This window comes from Dermochelys coriacea, chromosome 3, assembly GCF_009764565.3.
Source record: "Dermochelys coriacea isolate rDerCor1 chromosome 3, rDerCor1.pri.v4, whole genome shotgun sequence".
Lineage (NCBI taxonomy): Eukaryota > Metazoa > Chordata > Testudines > Dermochelyidae > Dermochelys > Dermochelys coriacea.
Window position 1 is genome coordinate 194,975,383 of NC_050070.1, and position 13,239 is coordinate 194,988,621.

Below are 13,239 nucleotides of genomic sequence, written 5' to 3' on the forward strand. Positions count from 1 at the left end.
AGTAAAAAAGGGAGGCATGGGGGTCAGCTTATGAACGGGTATAGAGCGGGAGAGGTGGGACACAGCCCTTCCCCGCAACGGAGGGGGCAAGGAGAGGTACCACAGCCAGCAGAGCAAGAAGGGAAGAGGCGGGGCCAGAGTCCCACCGCTTCTGGCCACGCTGCTCTCCCCGCAGCCTCCAAAGCAGCTGCAGCTCCGGGGCTGGCAGGCTGCAGCCGTGCCACTCGGCCCCGTCGCCCAGAGCAGGCTGTGGCCGCGCTGCCCGGCCCGCCTGAGCACACCTGCAGCTGTGCCACCCCGCCCAGCCCACTGGAACATGCTGAGGCCGCGCCACCCAGTCTGGCTCACCGGAGCAGCTCCAGCCAGGCCAGGGACATCCTCCCCTGGCCTGCCCCAGCTAAGGTGGGAAGGGAAGGGATGGGATGGGGAGAGTGTGGGGATCCCGGGCTAGGGGTGGGGTCATGTGTGGGATAGTCACAGGGGTTACTCCCCTGACCCCCAGCTTCTCCCCACCCAAAAAATTTCCCCACCAGTTGCTGTCTCGGCCCATCAGGGTAAGCAGCTGGCGCGCCGGGACACTTTCTTTACTTAGGTTTACCTCCGTGCCTGCGGACGCTCGAGTTAAACAAACGATCTCAGCCCGCCAGCGGCTTATCCTGATGGCCTGGGAGACAGAGTTTGCTGACTCCTGAATTATAGAGTCGGTTTATGAATGGGTCATAAAAATTTTCCATTTTTACTTATTCATCTTGGGGAGGTTAGCTTATAAATGAACCGGCTTATGATCAAGTATATACTATACTTAAATTTCCTCAAACTTCATTTTATTCTCTGTTTTATGTTACTGTAAACTGACAATGTGTGAGAGGAGAAATATCGTATTGAAAATGAGTCTCTTAATTGAGTTTGAAAACGTAAATGAACACTCCATTTGCCACCATCCATGCCAATATACCTTTCACTGGTGTTCACAGCTTTGTCCTTCTTACTCACCTACTCACAATGTTGCTACTAGGCCTTCTTCAGAGCTGCTTCTCTTCAGTCAGACACTCAAGCACTGCAACTAGGAAGACCAGGTGTCCGGTTTTCGACCAGAATACCCGGTTGAAAAGGGACTCTGGTGGCTCCGGTCAGCTCTGGCGACTGGGCCGTTAAAAATCCAGTTGGCGGTGCTAAGGCAGGCTAGTCCCTACCTGTTCTGGCTGGCACCACACTGCGCCCCGGAAACAGCCAGCAGGTCCAGCTCCTAGGCCGGGGGAGGCACAGGGTTCTGCGTGCTGCCCCCGCCCCGAGCACCGGCTCCGCACTCCCATTGGCTGGGACCTGGCCAGTGGGAGCGGGGGGGCGGTGTCTGTGGGAGAGAGAGGCACATGGAGCCTCCTGGGTCCCCCGCCTAGGACCTGGACCTGCTGGCTGTTTGCTGCATGCGGTGTCAGCATAGGTGTGGGAAGTAGGGGTGCGGGGCATGCTTTCCACGCTTATGCCCTACCTCCCAGCCACTGGCCCCGTGCTCAGGCCTCCGTTCGTGTGGCCCGCTGACCCCTCACCCAGGGCTCTGCTCTTGGGGCCCCAGCTGCTGCCCCCAAACCCAGAGCCCTGCATCTGGCCTCACAGCTGGGGCTCTGCTCTTGGCCCTGCACATGGGGTCCCGGCTGCCAGTCCCTGCCCAGGGCTCCGCTCCTGGCCCCAGGCCCACCCGCAGCTGTGGCCTCGGCCCCCTTACCCATGTCCGGGTCCCTCTCTCCCGGAGAGACAGCCCTGTTCCAAGCCTCAGGAAGGGGGGGGGGGGTGATGGACAGGGGTAAGGGGGCTGGCTTTCAGCACCCCCATTACTAAAAATGTTCCAGCACCACTGGGTGCCATGACAGGCAGGCAGCCTGCCTTAGCACCCCTCCCGTGCGCCGCTGACAGGGAACTGCCTGAGGTAAGCCTGAGCCCCAATCCCCTGTCCCAGCCCTGAGTTCCCTCCCGCCAAACCCGGAGTCCCTTCCTGCACCCCAAACCCCTCACCCCCAGCCCAGGGCCCTCACCCCCTCCTGTATCCCCAACCCCTCATTCCCCTGCCCCACCCCAGAGTCTGCACCCCTAGCAGGAGCCCTCACCCCCTCCTGCACCCCAACTCCCTGCCCCAGCCCAGAGCCCCTTCCCGCACCCTGAACCTCTCATTTCTGCCCCACCCTCTGGAGCCCACAGCCCCAGTAAGAGCCCTCACCCCCTCCCACACTCCAGCCCAGTTAAAGGGAGTGAAGGTGGGGGAGAGTGAGCCACCGAGGGAGGAGGAATGTAGTGAGCGGGGGGGGGGGCAGGGCCTCATGGAAGGAGCAGGGCCTCGGGGAAGGGGCAGGGCTAGGGTTTTAGGTTTTGTGCAACTAGAAAGTTGGCAACCCTAACTGCAGCAGTTCTCTTGCTTACCTATTCTACCAGTTCAGTCCCTTTTTCCTTTACTTTCCACCTACATGTTTAATTTTAGCATATAGGTTGGTGGTATCAGAGTATCCTAGAGCAAATGGCAGGAATTCACAATGCCTGCTCTGCAAAGCATCTCAAATCTGTCTTCAGAAAGACCTAAAATAACTACAGTAGAACCTGAGTTACAAACTGAGTTACAAACTGACCAGTCACCCACGCACCTCATTTGGAACTGGAAGTACGCAATCAGGCAGTAGAGATGGGGGGAAAAGAAAAAAAAAAAGCAGCAAACACTGTACAGTACTGTGTTAAACAGAAACTATTAAAAATACGGGAAAAGCTAAAAAGAAGATTTGACAAAGTAAGGAAACTGTTTGTTTCATTTAAATTCAGATGGGTAAAAGCAGTTTTTTTTTCTCCATAGTAAAGCTTCAAAGCTGTATTAAGTCAATGTTCAGTTGTAAGCTTTTGAAAGAACAACTGTAGCATTTTGTTCACAGTTGTGAACGTTTCAGAGTTATAAACAGCCTCCATTTCCGAGGTGTTTGTAACTCTGAGGTTAGCAGGAGGCTAGCAGCATTATGAGTGCAGAGTTAAGGCTGTTAGGTTGACCTTAACTGTTTCATTTGCACACTTTCCACTTTTCAAATGACTTCAAATCTTGGAAACCTTAACTTTTGAATTTCCTGGCATTTAGCTGATAAGGATGCATTTCTTAATGCTCTTACTACCTTTTTAACTCAGATCGACCTTTCCTTCACTTCAAAAGAAAGGGTTGAGTGTAAAAGATCTGGATGACTGCTTGCCTGCCTGAAGTCTTTGAAGCTATAAGAGTCTTTTCTGGAATTCCTCCTTATGTTCTTCTGATTCAGATTCCAGAGTTGTCCTTTGGTGACAGTGATGTTGAAAGACTTCTGACTCCTGGACTTTATTTTCTTCTGCAATACTTTGTTCTTGCCCCATTGGCAAGACTCTGATGCCTCAAGAGATTAGGACTTTTTCTTCATTAGGACCAGAGCCAGTGGGCACATTCATCAGCATACAACTTCCCCCCCACCATCTGGTGCAGTCCAAATAAGGCCTTAACACTTAAGTTTAGTTTGATATCCCTTTCCTCATGGTGAGTTTTAGTAACGGAAGATGCAAAAAGCTCAAACATTTAGTAACAAACCTCCCCTTGCTTTCCATAAGCTGGAGGGAAGAGAGAGAGGCGACATCCCTCCCCCACGGAAATGTCTCCTGGCTGCTATGGAGAAACACAAGTTGGGTCTTCCTTGATGCTAGGGGTCTCCTGCCTAGGAGGCAGGAACCCAGTTATCAGTCTTCCTATAGGTCATAGAATCGTAGGACTGGAAGGAATCTAAAGAGGTCGTCTAGTCCAGTCCCCTGCACTCATGGCAGGACTAAGTATTATAGAGCTCCCTGACAGGTGTTAACCACCAGTGGTTAACCACCGTGACAGTTAAGAAGTTTTTCCTAATATCCAACCTAAATCTCCCTTGCTGCAATTTAAGCCTGCTGCTTCTTGTCCTATCCTCTGAGGGTAAAAAAAAAAAAAAATTTCTCCCTCCTCTTTGTAACAACCTTTTATGTACTTGAAAACTATTATCATATCCCCCCTCAGTCTTCTCCTTCTCCAGATGAAACAAACCCAATTATTTCAATCTTCCCTCATAGGTCATGTTTTCTTGACCTTTAATCATTTTTGTAGCTCTTCTCTGGACTTTTTCCAATTTGTCCACATCTTTCCTGAAATGTGGTGCCCAGAACTGAATACAATACTCCAGCTGAGGCCTAATCAGCGTGGAGTAGAGTGGAAGAATTACTTCTCATGTCTTTCTTAGAACACTCTTGCAACTATATCCCAGAATGATGTTTGCTTTTTTTTCCAATCTGTTGACTCATATTTACACTGCTGACTCATATTTAGCTTGTGATCCACTATGACCCCTATATTCCTTTCCACACAACTCCTTCCTAGGTAGTCATTTCCCATTTTGTATGTGTGCAATTGATGGTTCCTTCCTAAATGGAGTACTTTGCATTTATCTTTACTGAATTTCATCCTATTTACTTCAGACCATTTCTCCAGTTTGTCCAGATCATTTGAATTTTAATCCTAGCCTCCAAAGCACTTGTAACCCCTCCGAGCTTGATATTGTTCGCAAATGTTATAGGTGGACTCTCTCTATGACATTATCTAGATAATTGATGAAGGTATTGAACAGAACGTGACCCAGAACTGATCCCTGTGGGACTCCACTCGATATGCTTGCTCCTAGTCATGCCCTGTGACTACAAACCCCAGTTTTAAAGGGGCTATGGCTGTTATGAGGGGTCTGGGGTTGGGCATCTGCTCCAACACCTGGTGCACTGTTACTGTATTTTTAAAAATAATCTTCGGGGGGCATGTGTGAAGGGGAATCTGTCCTGAAGAATTACATGCTGTTTTTTTCAAAGAGGTCCAAAATGCTAAGGACAATCAATTTCCTTTTAAGGATCACAGTGTAATACTAACCTTAAAAATATTTCGGGACTTCAGAAGTACTTAATTGAACCAAAAGCCACATCAGATTTAAGAGGAGATGGAGGAGGAAGAGGAGAAGACACGCCTGTGGTGCATCATGATCAGCAGCTGGGGGCGCTTGTGAGGCCTATGGCATTCGGCACAGCGTTTCCCTGTCCTCTGAGGTCAGCCTTCATAAAAAGGCAGGGAAGGTACAGCCACCAGGTGGCCATTAATCCCTGTAGACAGTGGTTAGTCAAAAAAGCCCCACAGGCGAGCAGAATGACTGTTTCACCCTTTGACAGGACCCCGGATCTGAGTGGGGCAAAGAGGTCTGAAGCTCCCACAGAGAAAATCGGCTTCTAGCCTCGAAAATCAAGCAGGCACCGTAGGGTGCTCTAATGCAGGGAAAACCAATATGGAGAGGAGCATAAAAGTTGAGGCAGCCTCTGGCAGAGTGTCCAGTAACTCATGGGGACTGAGGGGATTTGGACTGTCTAGCCCCATCTGGCTCCTCAGGGACACTATACCTCCACAGTCTATTGTGAGGAAGTGGGAAATTTGCTCTGCAGTCAGTGTGGGAGAGTCCATCAACTTGGTGCCCTAGAGTTGATTGTACAAACAGAATAGTATGTAGGCCTTAAACAAACCCAGCAATTAAGGGCGGTCTTAAAGTTTTTAGAAGCCAATAAAATGGGAAGAATGTAAGCCACTTCCGGTTCCTCTAGTAGTTTTACTCTAACAGTAAAAGACTGACCTTTATCTAACCTTAATGGCATTCAATATACTATAAATGGAAATTAATCAAATATTGTACATGCTCTGAATAGATCTCCTTGAAAAAAATGGCTGCAGCACAATAAAAGTAAATGGATGTATCAACAAGATCCTGAGTTTCTTGCTGCTCTGAACCAATAATGCTCACATAGGATTTGTAAATTATTATTATTTAACTATAGAGAATGAGTTGCTTGCAACTAGTCAAGGCCATAATGCAGTTACCTAAAATTGTATTGCAAAGAAAATAAACAGTTTGCATGCAGAAGAGTTTAGGTACTTGTATGACCCAACACTATATTAGCTGAACACCTCCCAGGTATTTATCTATGCTGTTGTGGAATAGAAAAGCATTGCTTCTTCCATTTTATGGATGGAGACCTTAGGCATAAAGACATTAAGTGAAGTTTGACAGAACTAGAAGTTGACCCCAGGTCTCCTGAGTTCTAGCTCAGTGCCTTAATAATGGAACCAAATAATAATTATTGTCCTAGGTCTTTTTTAATAGTTAGTATATCTGGAAATAGTGACAGTGCTGTGTCTGGTGATACATGAGGGAGGAGAACCTGTCCCTGCTCTAAAGAGCGTACAATGTAAATGCGACCTTCTGGTAACAGCTGGAGACAGAATTCCAACTGACAGTATTAGGAGAGCAATTTAGTATTCTTCCTGTCTCACAAGCTGGAAAGTATTGTCCGGCAGTGTTGCTTTTGCTATGGCAAAGGGGAATAAAGATCTCATTTTCAGGAGGAAAATTAGATTTGTCTCCTGATGAAAAAGCCTGAGTCCCCTGAAGTTAGTCTTTAAAATGGAGAAGTCATGTCTTACTCTATAGAACCTGCATTTATCTATACACTGCCATGAACAACTGTAGAAAACAGGAATCTGGGGCATATTTTTGAAATGTGTTTCTTTCATTGCATGTTGGTTCGTTAAGTTTGGATTTTTATCAATTATAATCGTAAAAGTCTTTTAAACAACCAATTTTTAGCTGCTATAACATTAGTGCCACTTGTTGTCATTCAAACCAGTCTACCTGGCTGCTCTATCACTTGTCTGCAGTCAGGTGAAAATACATTTAATGTTCTCTTTTTTTTTTAGTAGTTCCCACTTTATACCAGTATTCTATTGAATTGTATTTGTTACCAGCTAACCTCAGTATTCAGTTTTTCTGTGTTCTTCACTCTACAGTTCGGTCTGACTTAATTCATGTCCATGTCCATGTCCCCGTGGCAGAGTCCTTGGGATGACTTTTTGGCCTTATGCAATTTCCAGATATGGGGTCTGATCCAAAGCCTATTTGAGTCTCTTCATTGGCTTGAGTAGACTTGGATCAAGCTTATAAAACATTCTTGGCTGATGACATTGGGTACAATCCAACCAAACCAACTTCCACAAAATATGATTCAATGGTGGAACTGTCAGTGACCATTAACAAAGTGTCTGTCTTTTCCCACGTTCAGTGTCAGATTGAGACATCTAGTCAGGCAGCTGTTACACACTCGGATACAATTGCAGGCCTTGGTACTAAAGGTTGTAAAAGAGCCACAGGTCAGAATATCAGCATAGATGTCTTAATAAAAGCCATATGATTCACTTAATGCCCCCACTATAATGTAAATATGAGGGGGAGGGTAGTTTTAAAAAGAATATTCAAGCCCAGAGTCCTACTAATATTTAAAACAGAAGAACATGGGAAGCTTGTCAATGAGGAGAGAGAATTATCTGAGATAATGGAAACATGCAACCTTTAAACCATAGAAATCTGAAATATTGGTGATTGGAATCAGTCATTAAGTCAAGCAAAATCAAAATTAATGAATTTTAGAAAGTTCCTAGCAGTGCTGTTTCAGGAAAGTGAAAGGTTCTGAATTCTGCCTAGAAAGTTAGTACTAGATTATATACAAAATGTTAGTCTGAGTTATGATACACTCAAGAATTTAAAAAAAAAAAAAAAAAAGGAACAGGCTAATTGTTCTATGGAAGGTATTTTGAAGATTGTGTTCGTGTCTCTTTCTTAAAATAAAGACTGAAATTCCATGGATACTCCCCAATAACACTAAAGGATGTAATATAGAAGCAGTTAAGCCCAAAATAGAAGGAGTGCAAACTTAGAAAAACCAGAGGGAATTGGGGAAGAAAGACAAATAGTTAATCTTGAGTAATCAATGCGTAGAGATAATCTAATGCATAGAGAGAAACTGTATGAAAAACAAAGCACAGGAGTAGAGAGTTCAAACATTAGCATGGAGAGTGCTTTCTTGAAGCCAGTCAATTTTTGTTTGAAAAGAATGTAGCATATGTAAGTTGGCCACTTGGTATCCAGAGTGGAGCAAATAAATTATTTAAAAGTTACTGTGAATCAAATTTAGAAACTATTTTTAGTGGAAGCCATTGGCTGCATAACACATTTTAGTGGGAAAATACTAATGTCTGGATCAATCAGACTCTGGATATGCTCATCTGACATTCTGCTGTAGAAGGCTACAGTGTCTTGAGGGCTGGGAGCAAGATTTCTGAAGACATCCCTAGCTACTTAATCTCAGTTCTACTGATGCTTTGCATATCTCAGTCAGAGCTATGGGCAGCAATGCAGGCATACATGACTTTATTAAAAGCAGATGTCCAAGCAAAGCCACTTGTGACAACATCAAAATATGTTGGGAAACGTCATGGAGAGCCAATGGAAAAGTAATGGCAGAGGCCCAGGGCAAACAGAAGGTGAAACTCTACCTTGTACAGGGCTGCATATAGGGGAATAAAAGCCATACTAAACTATCAGACAGTCCTTACGAAGCTGTATTGCATGCAAATCCAATAAGAGAACCAAAAGTCCAGTAGATAAATCTGATCAAAAGGAAACGGTTCTGGAGAGACTTTTCTAGAACTCTCCATCACCACAAAACAGACTATGTAACTCCTAATATACCTAGAGGCTCCACTGTGTGGCAGACTCCTATATTTTGCCAAACTTGATAGGTCTTCCAGTTTCCTTAGGATACTTTCTGTTTTTGGGTGACTTCTGAAGATTTTCTGAGTGGGCGGTTGGATCTTCCAAGAAAAGAGGAGTTCTGTTATGAACTCTGCAGGGCAACAGCATAGACATCGATCCATACCTTTATCACTATCATAAGCTAAACTGTAAGGCCTCTATGAAGGCTTTCGTCAGAAGACAGATTCTGCATGATACAGCCAGGTAGATCTCAGATCTCTGCCTTTCTGCTCTGGGTACTGCTTTTGACATTCCAAGTGACCAAACTGAACTTGGGGGTGCAGGAGAAAAATAATTTTACTTATCGCCATTTCTTTTCTCCTATTTCCTACTAGTCTGTGTGTGCATCCTGTGGCTAAAATACAGAACAGTGCTGGTTGGGGTGTCTTTTAGATACACTCCTGTCTAGGAATTTGCTTTTAGCATACCTGTGACAAGGCAAAACCCCATCACAAGATAAAAGGGGTTAAGAGCCAATTAGTATGGGTATGGAATGGCTGCCATATGAGGAGAGATTAATAAGACTGGGACTTTTCAGCTTGGAAAATAGATGACTAATGGGAGATATGATAGCGGTCTATAAAATCATGACTGGTGTGGAAAAAGTAAATAAGGAAGTGTTAATTTACTCTTACTTATAACACAAGAACTAGGGGTCACCAAATGAAATTAATAGTCAGCAGGTTTAAAGCAAACAAAAGGAAGTATTTCTTTACACAGTGCACAGTCAACCTGTGGAATTCCTTGTCAGAGGATGTTGTGAAGACCAAGACAATAACAGTTCAAAAAAGAACTAGATAAGTTCATGGAGGGTAGGTCCATCAATGACTATTAGCCAGGATGAGCAGGGATGGTGTCCCTAGCCTCTGTTTGCCAGAAGGTGGAATGGGCGACGGGATGGATCACTTGATGATTACCTGTTCTGTTCACTCCCTCTGGGGCACCTGTCATTGGCCACTGTCGGAAGACAGGATACCGAGCTAGATGGACCTTTGGTCTGACCCAGTACGGCTGTTTTATGTTCTTACGTTCTAGTTGCATCTATTGCTCTGTTCTGTAATTGGTTGCTTCTCCACTAGAGAGGTGGGCCTAAGAGGCATCAAGTAATGGACACTTAGGATTTATCATCTGAAGGGACTAGGTTGCCTGTGAAGGGGCCTGAGTCTGCAGGAGAACAGATCCCTCAGGGAGATTCTGTCCGAGGGGCTAATGGTCAAATACTAGCAGTGAAAGAAGAATCTGGAGTTACAAGAAGGGAGAGTCAAGACTGAGGCTAGACGAGGAAGGGTTGATTTTTTGAAGAGACTTTGGGTAATAGTTTGAATTTCTGTTACCTCTGAGTTGCATATAAGCAGACTGCATACTGGGGATCACACCCTGTACACCCATCACACCCTGACGCAAGGGGATACACTGGTGGTGAGGTCGCACCATAACCATACCAAAGGACTGCAAAGTGAACCAGGTGGTTGATCTGTAATAAGCCTTATTATTACTTATAATAAGTAAGAAGTCCTCCTTTTGATTTTTATTTTTCATAAATCATTGCATTAATTTCACTTTAATGTTTAGAGAAAGTCTTTATTGTACCAAAGTTTTTCATGCTATTTCTCTGCTGTTCCCCAGTGGCCAGACTGACTTATTTGTGTATGTAAAATCCATAGGATGCAAATAAGCATGAAGTACTGGTTGGTTTCTGGGCGATGGCAATTTTGGACTACATGCAAAGCTTATTTTTAAACATATTTTTGAAGTTATTTAAAGTGGAAAATAAACCATTAAAGGGAGAGGAAAACATGAAATAAACAGGATATTTATTTTTAACAAATGTTTTCCGAGTCATGTCGCTAAGCTAAAAGCAAGACCACTGTTGTTGACTTACTAGATATTAGAGCCTGGTTGCATTTGAGAAATGCAAGTCATACATCAAACAGCAACAACTTTTAATGAAATATTAACTGTGTGTTGGTAAATTTTAAAAAAGTGGTTTACTACATGTATAAGAACGAATGGTGCTGCCTTTCTATTAACCTTAGCCGGATCTTGTCAAGTTTAAAGAGATACTGTCAGTTTGTTCAGATTCCAAAAACTTTCGCAAAAAATAAATTTCAAGCCTCATCCCTCAGGTTGATGTCTAGCTATTTTGAAAGGCATCCTTTGGGAATGCTGCATGGATTTACCTTCCTTTTTATGGACAGTATGTTTTGGGGGCTGAACAGGTTGTGTCATTTACTAGTACACACTTTTGGGTCTGTTTGATTTGACAGTGTGTTGAAAACTTACTAGATCAAGTAATTAGTTTTCTCTTCTTCTGTATTTTCCTACCCTTGTGCGATGGGTCAATTAATTTATAAGCATACTCCTCATTAATATTCCCCAGTAAAAAAAGTGAGACTAGTGCAGGTCCACAAGAGTCACTAATGTGCTACTGTGTCTCTGTGTGAGGTGATCAGATGTCAATTGTAGCATTGGAACCGATTGTGATTATAATTGCGCTTGTTGACTGTTGATGTGAATGGTGACTCTTCAGTTTCAGGGACCTGATAGCCACTAGAAGTATCCTTAGGATCAGTCGGTACAACTGGCCACATGCTAGACATAGAGGGTTTTTGACTCAGATTGATGGTAGATGGGATAGTAATTACGCCTTTGTCTAGGACCGACCCCTGCCACTTTCTGTTTGGAGTCTCTTCCATGATGTGTGAAAGTCTTGTTTTGGTTGCCAGCTAAGACTGGTGAAACTAATGCATTTATGGGTGTCCCTCGAAGGGAACGCTCTTCAGGTGACAAGACCACTCTCCTTTTGCTTTAAGTAACATCTCTAAATGGTGAGGCAAGTCTAGCAGTGTCAGAAATCCTCAGATTTCCTTGATTCTACTCTTGTTTCAGGCCTGGGTATAGTGTGGAAATTGTGCTAGTTGCGCTGGCTGATCTGCTCCTAGTCAGGTATCAGCACTGATTCTCTTAGCTCTGTGAGCTGCTTCCAACACTGCCCAAGAGATCTTGGTGGAACACTATGTTCCCTACGGGGTAGGTGGAGCTGCCTTAGAGTTCTTGTGTGATCCTAAAGATTAATGTTGGGCAAGTTGTTCCTGTGCCCAGAGGGCATGCTTACGTGGGATATTGCAAGATTCATTCTTTCTCTCAGGGAGCATGATATGCTGGTTGCAGATGATTTTCCACATGTAATTTAATGTGTTCAGGGTGGGAGGTAGCCCTACATGTTTTGGATGCTGGTACCTGACAAGTTCCCACGCTCCCTGTGTGATACTTCAGCAGTTGTGACATGGGAAACACTGGAGCTAGAATTCTTCCCCCTGTTCAAGGGGGGACTGCTGGCAGGATGCTTTTCAGCAAGGGGTATTCAGCCCTGGAACTTGCTTCTCTTTGTAGCCCAATAGAACCCACATCTGTAGATCTGCGGGGCATGTTGCAAGGCTTGTCTCCCATTCAAGGTCTTTTCCCGATGTGCTGGGGTAAAAGGCTTCAGGCTTGATTGTGGTGTGTTGTTTGATTTGTATATTAAGCTCCTGAAATTAGACTGGGCAGTTACTGCTGTTTGTATAGTGACTGGCAGTAAAGGTCATCTGCTATAAACACTTTTATATCTACACCTCTACCCCAATATAACATGACCTAATATAACATGAATTTGGATATAATGCGGTAAAGCAGCGCTCTGGGGGGCGAGGCAGGGCTGCGCACTCCGGAGGATCGGCGTGTCTGGCTCCGACACGCTGCTCTGAGTGGCGTGTGAAGAGTTCCAGGCCGTGGCCGAGGGGTTGGATAAGGGTCGGAGGGTCTAGGGGGGCGGTCAGGGGACAGGGAGCAGAGGGGGTTGGATGGTTTGGAGGTTCTGGGGGCAGGGCGGTCAGGGGATGGGAAACGGGGGCGTTGGATAGGGCATGGGAGTCGCGGGGGGGCCTGTCGGGGGCGGGATTGGATGGGTGGTAGGGGATTCTGAGGGGTCAGTCGGGGCAGGAAGTGACTATTAAGACTGAAATGCTTGAGGCCAAAGCACATTCGGTATAACGCGGTTTCACCTCTAACGTGGTAAGATTTTTTGGCTCCCGAGGACCACGTTATATTGGGGTAAAGGTGTATCCTCAGATAAAACTTTAAATTGCTGTGCAAGTACCTGGAGTCTAGATCTGTACTTTCTAAATATTGCAATAAATAAAACTCTTGTAAGATTATATGTGATCTCACACAGTTATTTTTGTTGTTGTCGTTACAGTGACAGCTATATTGTGCGAGTCAAAGCTGTGGTTATGACCCGAGATGACTCCAGTGGGGGATGGTTACCGCAAGAAGGAGGCGGACTCAGTAAAGTTGGCGTCTGCAAGGTCATTTACCCAGAGGGCAATGGAAGAAGTGGATTTCTAATCCATGGGGAAAGGCAAAAAGATAAACTGGTAATAGAACCTAATTCAACTTTTGTCTGTTTTCTTAGGAAAGCTACCCAAAATCAACATATTCTTTAGGAGTTTCAAAACCAAACAAAAAAAACTGGAAAGCAATGCCAGATTGTGCAAAATAACCCTATCCTAATTCA

The 13,239-nt window shown here is 44.9% G+C and overlaps 1 protein-coding gene across 6 annotated transcripts in view; it reads left to right on the forward strand.

Annotated features, from left to right (window-relative positions):
• The window catches only part of SPRED2 (sprouty related EVH1 domain containing 2), an 82,800-nt gene that overhangs the window by 40,990 nt on the left and 28,571 nt on the right, over positions 1-13,239 (forward strand). For all 6 annotated transcript variants that reach the window (XM_038394622.2, XM_043512010.1, XM_043512009.1 and 3 more), the window contains exon 2: positions 12,922-13,099. In XM_038394622.2, the coding sequence (XP_038250550.1) occupies positions 12,922-13,099 (178 nt within the window). The remainder of the gene's footprint in view (positions 1-12,921; positions 13,100-13,239) is intronic.